Source organism: Drosophila montana, unplaced genomic scaffold, assembly GCF_035044405.1.
Source record: "Drosophila montana isolate Dmon_TW-CO22-7 unplaced genomic scaffold, ASM3504440v1 contig_3640_1, whole genome shotgun sequence".
Lineage (NCBI taxonomy): Eukaryota > Metazoa > Arthropoda > Insecta > Diptera > Drosophilidae > Drosophila > Drosophila montana.
The window spans coordinates 84,634-103,066 of record NW_026998525.1 but is presented as its reverse complement, the minus strand read 5'-3'; the positions used below and the strand labels follow the sequence as shown (position 1 = coordinate 103,066).

The following is an 18,433-nucleotide window of genomic DNA, read 5'->3' as shown; positions in this document are numbered from 1 at the left end:
AATTTTCGTGTCACGATAGAAAACACGAGCAGCGCACTTCACTAGCGCCTATTAACGCCGTACTGTGTTTGGCGCAGTGTAACCAGTCGCATCCGTAACTGTGCCACAGACGGACATCCACCCACAACCGCTGAGGCCGCATCCGACTGAGCTGCCAAATCGCTGTCGCTGTCCACATTGGCGGCATCGTCGCCATCCTGGACGTTGTCGACGTCGTCGTCGTGTTTGACGCCCGACATTGTTGGCATTCGATATTGGTTGTAATTAGCTTTAATTGAAATTGCTTCTTTGCCATTCACTAGCTTCGTGATTTGGGTTTTAATGTGCACAATGTGTGTGTAATTTTGTCAAAGTTAATTTATGGCTAACACTGAGACCCCTGCCCCCCCCGCCCCTACCCACTGCCCCCTGCCCCCTGCAGCGACCGCAGGTCATCAGCAAATATCCAAGCATTTGCATTGGTACCTTTTTGTGTCCAGTTTTCGATTTTTGTGAATTTGGTTTGCTTTGATTTTGTTGCTGATGGAAATGATTAGAGAAAAGCCAATTAAATAAATGCAGAGGTTAATTCAATTTCAGTTCTATTTACAGAGCCCAATTTGAGTTGATTTCACGAATTTTGCTGGAATTTTCGCACACTTAAAATCATATTTAAATGGAAATTTATTTGTATTGAGAACGACTATCGATATGCATATGCGGATGTGGTTGACATCGCAAATATTTCATATAACCACGGAAAGCAACCGAGAGAGAGAGAGATGCGAATGGAATTGTTAAGGATGATAATAAATGCATTTAAAATAATTTGTAATAAGCGTGCACGTTAAAGTGTTTATCATCAAATATTTGGGATTATTTATTTCAGAGGCTTGTTTGAGTTACAGTTTATCTAATTGGTGATAATATGCATTAATTACTGTCAATATATTAATTCTTTAGAATAAACTCTGGTAAATATTGTTGACAAAGGTTTTTATTTTGACTTTTGTCAATCAATGTGGACTTGATGTATCAGATTAGTTAATGTATGATATTATGAACTAGGAGAATAGAGTATATAAAGTAGTGTCTAGAAGTGTAGAGTATACTTGTAAATTTGACTAATTATCTCTGCCAAAAGCTTTCCAAACGTGTTAAATAAAATATACATACATACGCACACATATATCAAGCTAAAGATAATTATACAAATTCATTTGCTTAACTCAGCCAAATTGAAGTGGAAGAATAGGTTCTCTGAGCGTCATAGCACAAATAACTCAAATAGGCATCATTAAATGATATTTCAAAATCTAAGTACATAAACAATTTGTGTAGCCAAACTCTAGACCAGTTGGCGGCCGGTTGTCAAGATTTATAACTTTTATCGTACTGAACGTGATTTGATATTCGCTTATTAGATAAGAAAACTGTTGAGGAATGGAAAATGTGCAGCAGATACAGTTAAAACTGATTAAAGTGTGCCAAACATTGTTTATCTTATAAAAGCCCCCTAGGCACAATACTTAATACGAACTAAGTCTTTGTAAACTTTACTCAATATGTCAATAGTTGATATGGTCAGCAAATAAAAAATGTCTTCAGATATTAAAAACAACAACATTGTTATTGTATAAAGAACCTTTGCAGACATGATGTCTGCTAAAAGAAATTGTTATTTAAATTTTAAGTGATTATAAACTATTTTAGCTCGGATATCATCGCTCATAAAAAGCTAAAAACTGGTTGACAGGCGAGTCAAACTTTATTTGTTTATCACATTTATGAAAAAAGTTCATATCAAATATCGTAATCAAGTATTTAATCAAGATTTATGCAATGATTAGGCGCGTTCACTCGAAAGTGTCGCATCATTATTAATCAGCCCATAAAATCTCAAATGGTTCTTCATATTGTAGTTCAGTAAATGTTTATATATCTGTACCATTATTGTAAGTTTATAAAGTGTATATATATATGGTAATATTAATACCCTATAGGTGTAAATTGGTTATTCAGAACATGTGTTGCTAGGTAGGCAGGTATTCTACAGATTTCATCGCCCTGAAAGAAAGCGCAATCAAAATCTAAATTTATAGATAAGAGTCTAGCTAAGGTCTTCATGTAATCGCCCCATTGTAAAGTTATACCCAGGTCCATTCGACTTAGTTATAGGGTATCTCTTAGTCACGCAGCATTAACAAAAAAAGACTTCATGATATCTCTCCATCTTAAAGTAATACACAGGCATGTTAAATTTGGTTAAAGGGTATCTCTTAGTCAAGCAGCATTAAAAAAGAGGCCTTCCCCCATTGTTTAGTAATACCCAGTAATATTAGGGTACTTAATATCATTATAATTATGTTTATTATTTAATAAAATTATGTTTTATTTTGTACATTTTAGTTTAGCATTAAGAGGTATCAAATTCTGACGTTCAAAATAAATCAATTAAAATGTAAACTCAAACTTTAATTAATACTCTAATTTTATACTAACTAACTAATATAGATGTGCACCTTTTGCTCCCAATTAATAAAGGAAATGAACTTTGACAATAAAATTAACCCAAAACGTGAAAAAATGCCGACAAATGATTTCTGATTAACTTTCAATCATGAGTTGAAATTGTTTTAGTCTCTGACAGGTTTATTATTTTATTGCGGGCCAAATGCAAATGGCAATAAAAAATGAAAATGATAAAAAAAAGCGAAATGTGAGGCGCGTTTGTATATTTAGGTGATGAAATGTTTGAAGGCAAACTAATTGAGTACAGTCAACAATGTTGAAAACAATCTAAGCCATCAATCATTTTTATTGCATACTTTTGCGTATCACATACGTACACACATCTCAACACATACATATACATATATATGCACATGTGTATAGAAATAAATTCGTCAAGTTCTGGGCAAATATTAACTCGACTCTGACTACTCGAAAATGCCGAGCACGATAATCGTTTTAATGCAGGCACTCGTAAATGTTTTTGGCAATAAATAAAGTACTTTTTTTTCTTATAGATATATGTATATGGTCGACTTTCCTATGAGTAGAGCTGGCGAATTTACGGCGCTTGTAAATCGAATAAAATATATAGAAATCAAATGATTTACGAGTATCTTATGCTGACCCGCTTTGATTTATGCGCAGCCAAGTGGTTCGCACGCCTATCAGCAACAATCCGAAAGATATTACAACCGAAGCCAAGACTTCGGCTCTTCTTCGTGTTATAGCACGATCGCCGTGATTCAAGCTAATCGCAGCGATTCGATTCTTTGAATAAGTGCGAGTGAGTGCATACTTGTAAGCTGCGCATGTGTGTGTGTGTGCCTATAAAGCACTGACAAGAATTTGCAGCGATTTAGTCTTATTAAAAGCGGAGCCACGATCGGAAGTCCGGGAGTCCGTGGATCGCGTCCAAAATAGAATACTCGTAATTGTCGCAACTTGACACGCTCAGCAAATCACCCTCTAATTTCCGGCTTGAAAGCAACTGATTAAAAAAAAATGTAGGTTCCTCCACAATTTCAGTTAAAGTTCAATTAAGTGAAATCGCAAAATGTCATTTGAAATAATAATCTAAATGTATATAAATTCCCCCACATTTTGTTGTACGTGATTCGGGCAACACGATCAATTAAAAAATGCAAATTGCATACGTTAATTTTGAAATCAATGACAAGTGTATTCATATATATATATATATGTGTTTCTGTATATATACATATGTGTTAACATGTGCAATTACAAAGCTACGGAATGAACATTTCACACATTTGTAATTCAGCTGTGATATCAACAAGAATTTAATTTTGGCTCTGGCATTAAATATTTTATTTTTGTAGTTGCAATCTAATGGAAATCAGTGCAATGACTTTTTTATTATTTAAATTTGTATTAAGTGTGTGCATTTTAACTAATATGTTTAAAACCGGTTTGTTGCCTCTCTTAAGAAATATAATTAATTGCAATGTGGTTTCATATTTAAATGGGATACATTGAACTTATCACAATTTAACGAAAGACAGAGAGAGAGAGAGAAAGAGAGAGAGGGAGAGAGTGGGAGAGGGAAGGCGACAAATAACATTCTTAATTAAAATTCCATATTGCATGCAATTTTTGACCCTAAAATGTATTTTTTTTCTCGCCCAATGCACTAATACATATGTGTGTGTGTGGAATCGTACATGTATTAGTGAATGTTATATCAAAAGCCTTTGCGTGCTTTGCTTTTTCGTCGAATTTTTTATTTAAGTATGTGTCGATGAGAAGCGTTTGTGAGCTAAGCCCCAAAATGTGTTTAATTTTATTGTAACCTTAAATTACAATAGGTGTTACGTATTGTGAGCGATAGCGCTTTGCCTATCGCATTCGTATCTTCCGGCGGAATAAAGTGCGATACTTTTGGGTAATTGGAAAATCTCTTTTCCGGCAGTTTGAAAAGTTATTGTGTGGCCTGGGAGATGTATTTACGATAAAAGAAAATACTTACATATTAGACTTCTGCATCAGAAAATAAAAAATACCAAGACATTATATGCTGGTAAAGGGTATTATAGTTTTGTGATGAAATGTGTAACGCACAAATGGAGACAACTCCAAACCCATAAAGTATAAATATTTTGGATCAGCATAATCAGACGAGTTAATATAGCCATGTCCGTCCGTCCGTCTGTCCGAGGTCTTAAAGCTATCGCCTTGAAACTTTGCATAGTCAAAACTGGCCGGATCGGACTACTATATAATATAGCTGCCATAAGAACGATCGGTTGAAAGTAGCTTCATGTATAAGTTTCCCTATGCTCCCTACATATAAGCAAAATGTTATCAACATCGGACCACTATAACATATTACTGCTATAGGAAAGATAGGCAATTATTGTGTTTTCCAAGATATTTTGATCGAACTCAGCATTTACGAGCTTCACTATCTGCAAAACGGATATGTCCGCATCGAAGATATCTTTCTTTCTCGTTTGGATCTATGATTCACTTGATGTATGCTAGACAGTACATCTCTATGGATGTAAATGCTATTCTATCTACAGTGATAGAAAATTTCCAGTGTGAGGCATTTCGCAATGTGCAGATAAGGTGCGTTTTGTTTGGCTCTTATGATGATGTTGTCAATGCAAAGCATAACAACATTGGCAACAAAAGAGCTGTTGATAATAAATAATTAAAAAATCCTTATCTATTTCGGGAATATCAAGTAGGGGTAATACTCGAGGCATACAACAGCCATTAGCCACGTTAAGAGTCGAAGATTGGGTCTGAAATGGATTCACAACATCGATTGGCTTATATGAAGCACTTAATTATGATAGTCACGCAATTTGACATGTTTCTTGAGCAGAGATAAACACTCCACTGTATGACTTTTGTATGGTGTATATTGTGTGCAATCAATACAATACATCCGGACAGACTGTAGACCCACATAAACAGCGCACATAAAGACTTATGTCTGGGACGGGTCTGTCGATCAATTGGCTGGCTATAAACCGTTCAGGGCTGATTGATATTCAAGTGGAGATTGCTTTTAAGCAAACACCCGTAAGTGGAGTAATCAGCTAAACGAGATCCGATCGTCCAACTATTCCATCTGCATTCCAAATCAATCACAATGCGCCGTAATAAAAACAAAGCCAAATAACTGGAGGTCGGGCGCTAACGATAAGGTAAAACCTATTCCTACTAACCCAAACCGAACCCAAATCCGCTCGATTATGATCGTTTTTTTTTGTGTATGTCGTGGATTTTCTTATGAATAAATTGTATTTGGCTAAAGGGCGCGATTTCTTATCGCTGATACTTTCATTGACTGCGCGATAAGCTGGCTACTTAACCAGAATAACTATTTTTCGATGTGCTGCCATCAATCATGGCAGGTCTTTTATATGTGCTATAAACAATTGCCAATATATATGGCTTCTGATAAAATTATGAAAGGCCCTATAAAATGTCGTTCCACTCATCCAATTGGCTACAAATTATGGTGCGGCTGTAAATCATTCGAACTCTTTCGGAATTAAAGTGTTTTTTATTGGGCTGCATGCCAAATCAATTAAGGAGAGGCTTTTGGTGTAAGAATTTCACTTGACGTCAGCCACAATTTACCCCGATGATAAGTCAATAAACTCGGATTGATCTGCGGTACAAAAAAACAAAACAAAACGAAACCAAAACAAACAATTTGCGTTTATTTAATTATTTCAAAATTCCAATTTCCAATTTGTGATTGATTTGTGATTGATGTGTCTTTATTTTCAAGATGTATTCAACGTTATATTTATTTTTTACTTGAGTATTGGTAAATTATAATAAAAGGATAAGGATAAGGATAAATTTTAGGGAACTTTTTGAAATCTTTTTTTTTTTCGTTTCTTCCATATGTTAATTTTACACTGTGAGAACTTAAAAAAAATTGTTTGTTAAAAATAGATGTCTGTACCCGCATTGATCAAATTGTTAACAACATTTAATAAGAAGAAGCTGCAATTTTGAACCCTATTAAAAGTAAATATTTCTAATTAACTTTTCGTCTATCCAGATAATAATGTATATTAATACATTAATTACTTAAAAACAGGGTATTTGCTAGTCGAATACTCTAATTTCCTTTTTTTATCATTAATTAAGGTATAAATAAATTATATTTCGGAAAATTAAAATAAAATATAGCTTGCTTTTATTTATTTACTCATAATATAAGAATCAAAAAAAGTATTGGGCTCTCTTCAGGCCTAGAGACAGGGTATCTGCACGTTAATCACTCTTCATTTTACACCAGATTTGCGATTAGAGATTTTGTGAGTTGGTTCCAGTGCGGAACTGGAACTAGCAAGATGAACTGAATACACACGCCGGTTAATAAGTTTTGTAATTGGCCGACTTTAAGTGTCAGGCGAAAGTCTTATCAATATTAATTGACGCGAATTTCCTATGTTTTTTTTTCGATTTGAAGTATTTGTGTCTATGGGGAATATCTATATAAATAATATTAGTCTCGATTTGAAGTATTATTATCTATGCCGATTATCTGTGTTAACAATCAAATTTCTATATACCGAACAGTCTGCTACTCAAAGGCGATTAGATTAACACGAAAGCGCATTGCTTAAGCTTTACAAGCGAAGCAAGAACGAAATAAAATATAATTAAATAAATAAATAAACAGCGCAGAAAGAGACACTGACCCACTGCAGAATGTTGAATGAATGCAAACCGATTGCCCGATGAATACTCATTCGACTGAGTTGTGAAACGTGGCTTCCAAAGGGAAAACCAAAACAAACAAGTTGAAAATGTGGTAAACTACTCTTGACTGAACTATACCCTATAATTATGGTATAGGTATTAGGTATCTTAAATACAGATATTTTGTTTTCACTAGGAAAAGTGTCTATTTCCTTAAGTCTGTTTCCGTAAGAGTGTGAATGAAAGCAGGCAAAGAGTTATTAGGATATGGTTTGGACCTTCTTAAAAAAAAATATATATATATATATTTTCCAACCAGATATTTATTAACTCAATCAAAGCGAAAGTATTAATATTAAGACTGTAATACGGCTGTTAATTAAACCAGTTTAAGTAAAGAACTCTACAGATTTTCTTTCCTATGAACCGAACCTTAAGCCTAGCCAGTTGTTAACTGAACCAAAATTCTCAGTTAATTACGAAAGATTTTGGTTGAAAATAAAAAAACTGAAAAACTTGGGAGCCAAATATTGGATTTATCTAAGCATATTTGCTAGGTGCCAATTTTGGGTGCAGTTCTAATTTAGCCCTCAACATCTACATGAAAATATTGATGGCCAACAATATTTTCAGAAGAACGGGCATGATAATTTAATTTTTAACTAATTTTTTAGTAATTTTTAACTAATCAATTTAATATTTTAACTAACATTTTGAAAAAAAAATCAAACCTGGGTTAAAAGAGGTTGAGCATGATGTGAGGAAAACAAAGTTAACGAAATATATCTCAAGACAGGAAGTTGGTTTGAACCGTAAACTAAAGATATAAATTATAAAATAAATAAAATTAAGATATAAATTATATCAAACTGACGTTTTATTGTCCTCTCATCTAACTTCGGGTAATGAGGAAATTTAGCTTAAATTCAGTAAAACCTTTAATATATCTCCTTTGCTGTAAGAACTATTCCATTTCCTCTCTCAAGTTGTCATAGGTCCTAGGATCTAGGCACGACTCTATAGACTCTTCATCTGTGCTATACCCTTAACCAAATAATAATTTGTACAGGGTATGGCAAACAATATTTATTGCCTGGGAACTCTGAACAGCGTCTGTTAAAGTGTGGCCGGCAGTTGACCTGTCGCTAACTAAGCTTGAAAATTTGCTTATTGCCAAATGGGCAACTCGGCAACTTGGTTAGTGGGAAAGTGGGCAAATGGGCAAATGGGCAACTACCCAGTTGGGTAGTCGGCACTCGGAGCTGTGTATTGGCAAACATGTCACGTAGAACGATTTTGCGTTTCGGTGCCAATGCGACGCGCTATAGTCTTCTTCTTTTTTTTACTCGTGGTATGCCACCTCTGGCAAGGTCAGGCATTGGCAGCCAAGTGTCGCGATTTATAGACGAGCTCTCATTTAAGTCGCAGGCAAATTCGCCAGCGAACACTCACACACAGCTGAAGGTATTATGTAAGCCCAATCACAAAAAGAAAGGAAATTTAAATATAAATTTTTGTTGTTTTACATGCTCCAGTTGGCTTTTGCCATTTACACGTGATCGAGGCTTTTGTGAGTTATTTGATATCGAAATAAGTATAATTATAAATGTGAAAAAGCCTACAAATGACACCGGCATGCTAATTAAACAGCTTTGTTCGCCATTCTCCGGCCGGAGCACGTGATGGCCCCAGTAGAAATGTTTGTCAACGCACTTGCCAGACAATCGTCAATTAGAACCGAGTCGTAAGTCCACAGTGGTTCGAATCGCTTGAAATAGTTCAATAAAGCCAGCAACTGACATGAAAGCTTTAATCGAAAAAAGCCTTTGTTATTTCAATATATACCATAGCTTGAAAGTTTTTGTAAGCTTCAATGCAGCGCGTCATAAAATATTACAGATATATTTGATCTGGACAGCTACTTGAAGACGTTATGGCTAAAGGCGGGCTGTAAAAGCTAGGCACTTAATTTGACTAATTTACTTAAGTTCCAAACAGTTTTGAAAAGTGCAATTACTTCATTTGCTATTAGCTTTTATGTTTTTAGCTATTTTGTAGGGTTTTTTTTTGGGTAAATGGAATTATAGGACGTGTTGAGTTGATATTTCGAATGGAGCTTTCTTGCTTCTTTAAACATAATATGTGCTTGTACTACGGAGCTTTTAAAGCACATTAAAGCTTTCAAGAGGTTGCAAGTATAAGAAGCTTGTGAACATGCTAAATACATTAAAACAAATACCAAATCGTAAATATTGGCAAAGCACATTAAAAGCACATTAAAGCTTTAAAAAGCTACTAAAAGCTTCTGTTGAGCTCTTTGTAGCTATCCTCAAAATAAGTTTGGTGCAAAATATTAAGTTATATATTCTGAGTAAAAGATCTCGAAACTTATTTATATACATGTAAAGGGTATTTCATAGCTGAGTTCTTGTAAGTCCCCCAAGCCAAAAGCTCGGTTAGACTAAATGCGATTTCTTTGCGGGGGCATCGCATACAAAGCACGACTGTTGTCCCAGAGCAAACGAATGGGAACTCGCAATCAGTTGTGATCATAAATATTGTCGGTATCAATTTTTGCGAATTACTCATATCAACGTCCAAATGGCGTTAATTACAGGTGAAAATTGAAAACATTGAACGTGTCTGGCCAATTATGCAGATTTGATTGCAAATAGACATTGATTGCTCCTCTGATATATATGTATGTACATAATTATATGGACATATTTATATTTAGTAGCTTTATTAGAGCGTGAATAAAATAAACAAGATGCTTATTACGAACTCGAAGTGATTAATTAGCAGGCACATAAATTGAAAACGCATATAAAAATCAGAAATTGACAAGGTAAAGAAACGAATTTCGGGCATTTATATTATTATATCTGGACTTTATAAGGAAAAAACTTTGAATAGCATTTGGATTGAGCTCGGGCTAAGATATTGATAATATATAGTGTATCTTTGTATTTGAATATTGAGCTAAGTAAGCTTTGTATGAAACCTATTTTGATTAAAACTGAATTAGCTGAAGACGAAATATATTATTTATATTATTATTAAATTATTTCATTATATTTCCTAACTAAAGAGCAAATTTCTTTAAGAGAGAGTACTTTTGTGTGTTTGAATATACTTTAATATATCGCAATTCTTCTTAATGCCAGGGTATTTCATCTTCGGCTACTATCTTTGTTCGGACTCGAGTAAAAAGTAAAAGTATTTAGCTACTTTTATGTTAAGCCAGGCAACAAATATTTTTGCCATTCATCATAAGGTGGCCTCTCGGTTAGTTTTTAGGCAATGCAAATAATTGAGTATCTTTTGCCGACGTCAACTAAGTGTTCGTGCATTTTAGTGGCTCATAAAAAGTCCATAAATCATCCCCTCATTTGGCATGACAATTGCATAATTAAATATGATGACAAATCTGTGACTTACTCGCTAAACTTTTGATAGTTGCATTTAATTGCATATAGATATAAAATAAATCGAAATATTAAAGCGAACTAGATTTATGCCCAACCTGAGCTTTACTCAACCTTTTGTGACTTTTGCAAAGCATTCGTTAAATGTTCGATGCATGTTCTCTATAGGCAAGTTCTACTGTTACTGAGCCATAAATTGGCAATTTATGTCGACACAAAATTGTTATTTTTTATGGATTTTTTGAGCGGCACTGGAATAGCTGAAATAAAGTATCTAGTAACAGCTAAAAATAAACTTTATATATATTTAAAAGAAAAAAGAGAGTGAGTGGATTCAAAAGCTTAATACTCTTGATTTTGGTAAAATAAGTGCACAGATCCAGATTAAACGAGAGATTTGCCAGAGCACCAAAAGTAGAGCGTACTTTTGATGGTGAGTGACAATGAGTAGTACTCAAAAAGTACTCAAAAGGCGATTGACAATATAAACAGACAAAACAAATTCGGTTAGCGAGATTATAAACAAAACTATTACCAAAAAAATGTGATTTTTATACTATTTTTTATATTTTGCCAGGCTAAGATATATTTGAGATCGTGGAATAAAGCAATTTGTTTTGTAATTTTATCAATCCTTGACCTTCAGCCAACTTTCAGCATATATACATACATACATATATATAGATACTTAACTATTCCATATATTCTATTAAAACCAACTAAAACTAGTTGCTGAATTAATTGAACTAGAGCTAATTGTTATTAATATTTTCTTGTTTAATTTATTTGCTTAATGTATTGTAATATGTGTTATGTATTTAAGGCCAAATATTTGCATTAATCTTTAACCCTTTCACAAGTCTGTGTCGAATTCACACACACATTCACACACGCCCGGCTGGCCCTGCCCAACTCCCACAATGTGGCGATCTGAAACGCCAACGCCGCATGATAATGAATTTATTTCAGCGCTAAACGTCGAACGAGATAGTTGTAAAAATCGCGTAACGCTTGGGGCGAAACCAAAAAACTGAAATTAGTTTCGGAGTCTATAAATCGATATACTTATAAATTGATAAACGGGCGCATCTTTTTAGCGCAGACGAAGATGACGGCCAACGGGGAGCCCGGCGCCAGCAGCGATGAGAACAGCCTGACAACCCTGCCCATACCGGATATCCGCACCTCGCCGATGCCGAATGGCAATGGCAGCCACAAGACCACAATTGCCATCGAGAACCAGCCAAGGCGTCGGGTCAGCATCATATCGGATCCGCCGACGATCGCCGCCGGCGCCAGCGCCGCCGGCTACGACAATCCCGCGTTCGAGCAGAATCCCAGACGCAAAATATCGCAGGTGAGTCGACAATGTGGTTGTCATCGACTGCGACTGCGACTGGTACTGGCACTGGGGCTGTCGTCAATGGTCGACTGGGGCCGCGTGTGCTGTTGGCGCCGATTGTGATTACGATCCAACTCTGGCTAATGTGGTCGTAAATTTGGATTTGTGTGTTATTTACGTGCTGGCCATAAACATGGGAATCGACTGTCGTAGCACAAAGCCCCTATATTGATAATTTCTTGGCCAAAGCGATATGGGCGCACAGATAATCGTCTGGGATTTCAGAACGACCAATAAATGCCTAATCTTTTCAACATATTTTTTGTTTTGTTTTCTTCAATTAGACTTCGACACATTCGCACAGCGAAATCGGACCATCCAGAAGAAGGAGCATACTGAAAGAAACATCGCTGCATAATAATGATAATGAAAGCGATCTCGGATCAACGCACAGCTATGGTAAGTTAAGATCGGCTATCAATGCAAAGTTTATTGAGCTCTGCTTTCATACAGTTTATTTTATATAGTAGTCCGATTAGATATGGCTTTCCAGATAATTGTTTGGTAAATAATGCAACTTAATTGCAAGTTTGTTGGAGAAAAAACAGAAAAGTTTTCTATACAAAAAGTAAATCGACAAGTTCTTTTAATAGAGTTCATTATATATTAGTCTAATTGAACAGATTTAGCTCGATATAAATTAAACGAAAATCAAATAAGTTTTATATACAGGAAACTATTTTTTGACGAACTGTGCATATGCCAGCTATATGATATTGTCGTCCATTTCATTTGGCTTTGCCTCCCACAGAAGAAGAGACTAATTTGCATTAGAAAAGGCAGTCAAAGGTCAACCCGACAGTTGATACTGATCAAGAAAATATAAGCCTAATCGGGTCAGAGACGTGTTCTTCTATGTGTTATATATATTTTGACAAACTCCACAAGAGTATAACAAAAACACACGGACATACATTGCGTATGCGCAATATTAGGAATTTTAAATGTATAAATAATATAAATATCAACTCGACTCATCAGTATCAACGATCAAGAATATATAAGCTTTGTCGGGTCAGAGACACTTCTTCTATGCGTTATATATTTTGACAAAGAGTATAACAAAAACCTATTGACATACATTGCGTATGCGCAATATTAGGAATTTTCCGTCTAAAGCGAGATTTCAGCAGGCATCAATCATTCGGTTTGTTGACTTGGGGGCATTCCAAAAAACCTATCTGACGCTGCTTTCCCATATACATGTATATATATGCCAATTTCAAAGAAGGTACCGAAGGCCAACGCATGACGGTTGGCAAAAGCAAATACGTTTACGATAGGTTTCTATTTGAGCACTTGTGCTTCTATTGTCAATCTAATTTGCCATCGCACCGTTAACATTATCAATTAGCAGTCCGGAAAGTGATTTCCAATTTCCAGTTGCCATTCGAAACTTGAAAACACAGACAATCGAGCTTAGTGCCAGTCGTGAAACGGGGTATATTGAGCATTGAATTCTTGATGAACCTCCTAAAACTCGAAATATTTGGATTTTGTAAAACTTTAAATATTAATCAAACAAAAAAGGACAGTTATCATGCACGAATATCTATATGATAGGATGTTATAAGATATTATAACTTATCCCAAATATCTCATATTATCATTAATTTAATGTAATATATCCATAAATTGTTGTATATGTTATCAAGATATCATTAGAAGCTTCGAGTCTAGAAGAATTGCAGAGAATTTCACTCTGGGATTACAAACGATAACTTGTTGAGAATTATAATTATAATTATATTTATAAGCGTCAAGCAACGAGAAAGAGACAGTTTTCTGTGGGATCATTAAGTACTTTGTCATTTAATCGTATCATATCAAAAGTAGAGGATATCTCATAGTCGGGCAATTGTTCAATTGATTTCACGCTTGTTCTGATGATTGTATGTTCAGTCCCAGACACAATTAGAATCGAATGCTAAATGATGATATAATTTGTTTATAGACTCGTAATCAGAGTACACACAACTTGTAGGTCTCCTGCACTCGGCATACTTTATATACCATATATGTATATCTTTGCTACCCATTGCAGAAAACTACAGGCAGAGTGCGTTGGATGTGCTCAATGGCAAGTACCAGGGGCATCAGCAGCAGGTGCCGAACTCGCAGGACGGCAACGGGGCGAATTATGTGGAGGACTCGTGGATCTACACGTTCTGCCTGAAATGCCGCGGCGAGGAGCCGAGCGAGTCGTGGGAGCCGCCCTTCTGGCAAAAGATCTTTCCCTATCCGCTGTGTCCCACCTTCAGGACATTCTCTCGTCTCATTGTTCTTATTCTGATTGGTGAGTGAGCATATTATCTCTCTCTCCCTTCCTCTCTCAACGGATTTGTGCTCCTCCTGCAGGTCTGCTACTTTGGATTGTGGCATTTGTGATTATCGGGGACACAGCTGCGCCGGGCGGTCAACTCTTTAGCCTGGTGGTGCTCACGGTGGCCGCCAATTTCGGTGGCTATCTGATATCGTTGACCACCCTGCCACGTCTGATTGGCATGCTGCTGGTGGGCATACTCTTCCAGGTGAGTCGCAAGTCTCCATTCCCAATATTTCGTCAGTTTCTTATGATTTTCCTGCTGCTTCCAGAACGTTGGCTGGGTGGATCTCGACGGCGACTTCTCGAAAGTTACGGCGCATCTGCGCAAGTTCGCTTTAACCATAATCCTAACTCGAGCTGGCCTCGAAATGGAACCGGAAGCTTTCAAGAAGGTATACAAGACCATTCTCAAGCTGGGCATTGTGCCCTGGTTTGTGGAGGCCGCCATCATGACGGTCATGTCACATTTTCTGCTCGACCTGCCCTGGATGTGGGGCTGCATGCTGGGCGCCATCATTGCCGCCATCTCGCCAGCCGTCGTCGTGCCCTGCCTGTTCCGGCTGCGCACCAAGGGCTACGGCGTGGTCAAGGGCATACCCACGCTTGTTGTTGCCGTCGCCGGCGTTGACGATGCGCTCTCTGTGGCCATCTTTGGCATTGTCAGCACAATTATGTTCTCGGACAAGGGAGTCGGCTATCAGATTGCCCAGGCGCCGGTCTGCATACTGGGAGGCCTGGCCTTTGGCGTTATCTGGGGCTCGGTGGCGCGGATCTTTCCGGAGAAGGGAGACGCGTATGTGGTGCCGCTGCGCACGCTGATGCTCTTCGCTGGCAACCTGGTGGCCATCTATGGCAGCGAGGAGCTCGGGTTCGAAGGCGCCGGTCCATTGGCCGTCGTCTTCTCATCTTTCGTATCGAATCTGTTCTGGTGCAAGGACGGCTGGGAGGTCGATGATAATCCCGTATCGACTGCGTTCGAGATCTTTTGGATGATCTTTGAGCCGATTCTCTTCGGGCTCACCGGCGCCACAATCAAGATCAACGAGCTGGATTCGCACACAGTCTCCATTGGAGCGGCCTGCATCTTCACGGGCGTCATCATACGCATCTTTGTCACAGCCGGCATTGCCTTTGGCGATCGCCTGAACACCAAGGAGAAGTTCTTTGTCGGCCTCTCCTGGATGGCCAAGGCGACGGTGCAGGCTGCTCTGGGGCCCGTGGCCTTAAAGAATCTGGGCAGCGATGCCACAGACGAGGAGCGCAACTGGGCTGAAATTGTGCAGACCATTTGCGTGTTCAGCATCGTGCTGACAGCTCCGCTGGGCGCCATTCTGATATCCGTAACCGGCACCAGAATGTTGACCAAGACGAAGCAGCCCCAGGTTCTGACCGGCTGGCGTCGCAGTCATCGTCCCTCGATACGCGACATAAGTATCATCGACGAGGAGGAGGAGCGCGAGGATCCCGAGCTGCCTAGAGACAAGCAAACGGACGACAATACGCAGAGTAATGCACATTTAACTAATTTATCATATACCGCAAATAAGTAAATTCCTATCTGCGTATTTTGCGCCCTGCTCCAGTTTTTTGTTCGACTAAGATATAATGTTGATTGTTATTATACAGTATTTAGCATAGTGGAGTTGCATTCCAAATAAATAATAAGTTTTAAATGATTAACAAGTGTTTTTATTATGGGTAGATGTCTGAAGATCCTATCCTATTTCGAAAACCGAAGCTAAGCTGATGTGAGATTGACTGAAGAAAAATAATTATTTTTCACATGATTATATTCTTTAAATGTAAAGATAGCTCTATCTTACAAACATGGAGAGCTATCTTTTAGAATTGTTAATCCTATTAATATGTTCACATGCCCTTAAACCGTCTCCTTTTTTGGGCATTATGTTTGGGATTCGAACCTGAAACCCTGTTCTGCAGTGGGCTTAAAAATGTCATTTTCATTATTCGATTTTGATTTTTTAGCTAAGGTTCGTGTGCCCGCTGTAGCCCTTTTATAAGTCGACGAGCTGCCTTTTTTTATTCATATTCCATAGCATACTTTTTGGAGTAGGATCATATGCCTTACATTAATTCTATGGTTGCTTAAAAAGCTCTTCATTAAGGGCTAACAAACAGATTAAGAAAAGACTTGGCTTTTCTGAAACTAGCTTCTTAAACTAAAAATTTAAATAAAAAAAAAAACTTCAATTAAATTTAACAAAGGCACACAATCTTTTTTCGAAAATCAGAAAGCTTCGGGTCCATAGTTTTTTCCCGATTCGGCAAAAATCTCTCATTTCTGGAATGTTTTCATTTTAATATAAAATATTAATACGAAATTATAATTTACTAAAAATATATTTTAAATTTAAATATATTCATCGAAAAATCTCGTATTGTTAGTCATATTTGTATATACGAAATTGTGTTTATAAAATTGAAGATAATAAAATAAATGTTTATAAAATATGAACTCGTAATATAGGGCATCAATTTGGACTTCTGAAAGTTCCTACTGTTATTATTATTATATCGCATAAAAATTTAAAGATTTCTGGTATGTTTAAGCACGTTGCGCGAATATCGTAGGTTAAATAAAGTAACTCTGATCATTTTGATGAACGTACTTATTATACTTATTTTTTGCCGAAATACAAACTGTAGCAAGAACTCTGTATTATTAAGTTCTTTGGAAAGCCTAATTAAAGCTAACATTTACTTAGAATTTAAGGCTTTATCACTATTTTGAAGACACTTCATATGTTATCAAAACTGGTTTGTTGCCAAGCGCCGTGAATTCGTTGTATAACGAAAATAATTCTAAGATATAAAAAAACAGATGGAAAGTCTTCTTCAACAGGCCGAAGATTAAATACCTTTTAGACAGGTGGCTTACGGTTAAGCAGCTACATGAGGAGCATAGTGAAGAGATATTTTGAAAGTCTGGTGAGTTTTTCAAACAAGAACTCATTTCTCGACCGATACTTTGTATAGAGGTTATATTATATATTAGTCTGATGCTGATCAGGCTTGTATACATATATGAGAAGTATTGTAAGTCTAGTTTTAACTGGCAGGATTGGTCAATATATCTTGAAAAGTATATAAGTTTTTCATAGCTTATTATATAGCTAATGGTCCGACCCAGCTTGTCCCATGGACCTATACCTATACCTATGCAACCTATGGCGATAGCTTTAAAACTGAGAAACTAGTTTATATAGAAGCAGACAGACGGACAGAGGGGCTTGGATATATATCGTCGCGTCTGTTGATATTGATCAAGAATAGACATATTCTCTATGGAGCTGGACGACGTCTTCTTCTATGCGTAACACAATTTATGATAAAATTATATTGCCCAAAACGAAAAAAGTTAAATATTGACATACTTAATTGAACATCAAAACAAGAGTCAAGCGAAATATATTTCTTTGATTGAGACGTTTGATGATTCATTTATTTTTGATTTGAAAGCATATTCATTGACGTGACAGTTTACACGTATTTATTTTACATATTGTTGTGACAAATTCCTCAATTCGGAAAACTTTTCATTTTATTTTATTTTTTTCACAAACCAGCTTTAATTATCGATCAAATTCTCAATTTATTTTATAAACAATTTCCATATGTGAAGCGAATTTATGCGAATTTATTGGCTATGAATATTACATACCATTTTTTTTTGCTAGCCAAACTCATTTTAGTTATTATTTAAAATTCATGTAATTATTGAAAATTTTCTAGTTAACAGTTAATAGTTTTTGCACATGAGCTTTTAATCGGGGCTGGGGCATTGCGCGAGCAATAAATAATAAAATTGTATAATTAACGATTTAAATGACAGCGCGCAAATAAAAAAGTGCTCGACCAGTCCACACATGAGGCGAGATGCTTTGTTGGATTTAATCTAACAAACCGCATGACTTGATGCCAAATTCTGGACACAAAAAACAGTCGGAACAGCCGGGAGTGGTCAACTCAGAGATACTCTATAAACTGTTGTTAAATGCGCATAGAAATACATGTAGATATATTTATTTGTTAACAAAGCCTGAAAGCATTTGAATTGTTTATTTTCTA

At 36.5% G+C, this 18,433-nt stretch overlaps 1 protein-coding gene across 1 annotated transcript; it reads left to right on the top strand.

The window, feature by feature from the left end:
* Window positions 1-8,526: 8,526 nt before the first annotated feature.
* On the top strand, window positions 8,527-16,020 carry LOC135435630 (sodium/hydrogen exchanger 9B2-like). Its single transcript, XM_064692797.1, has 6 exons — window positions 8,527-8,659; window positions 11,714-11,973; window positions 12,303-12,417; window positions 14,063-14,314; window positions 14,377-14,549; window positions 14,614-16,020. The coding sequence occupies exons 1-6, from the start codon at window positions 8,542-8,544 to the stop codon at window positions 15,892-15,894; spliced, it is 2,199 nt and encodes a 732-aa protein (XP_064548867.1). The 5' UTR covers window positions 8,527-8,541; the 3' UTR covers window positions 15,895-16,020.
* The last annotated feature ends 2,413 nt before the right edge of the window (window positions 16,021-18,433 follow it).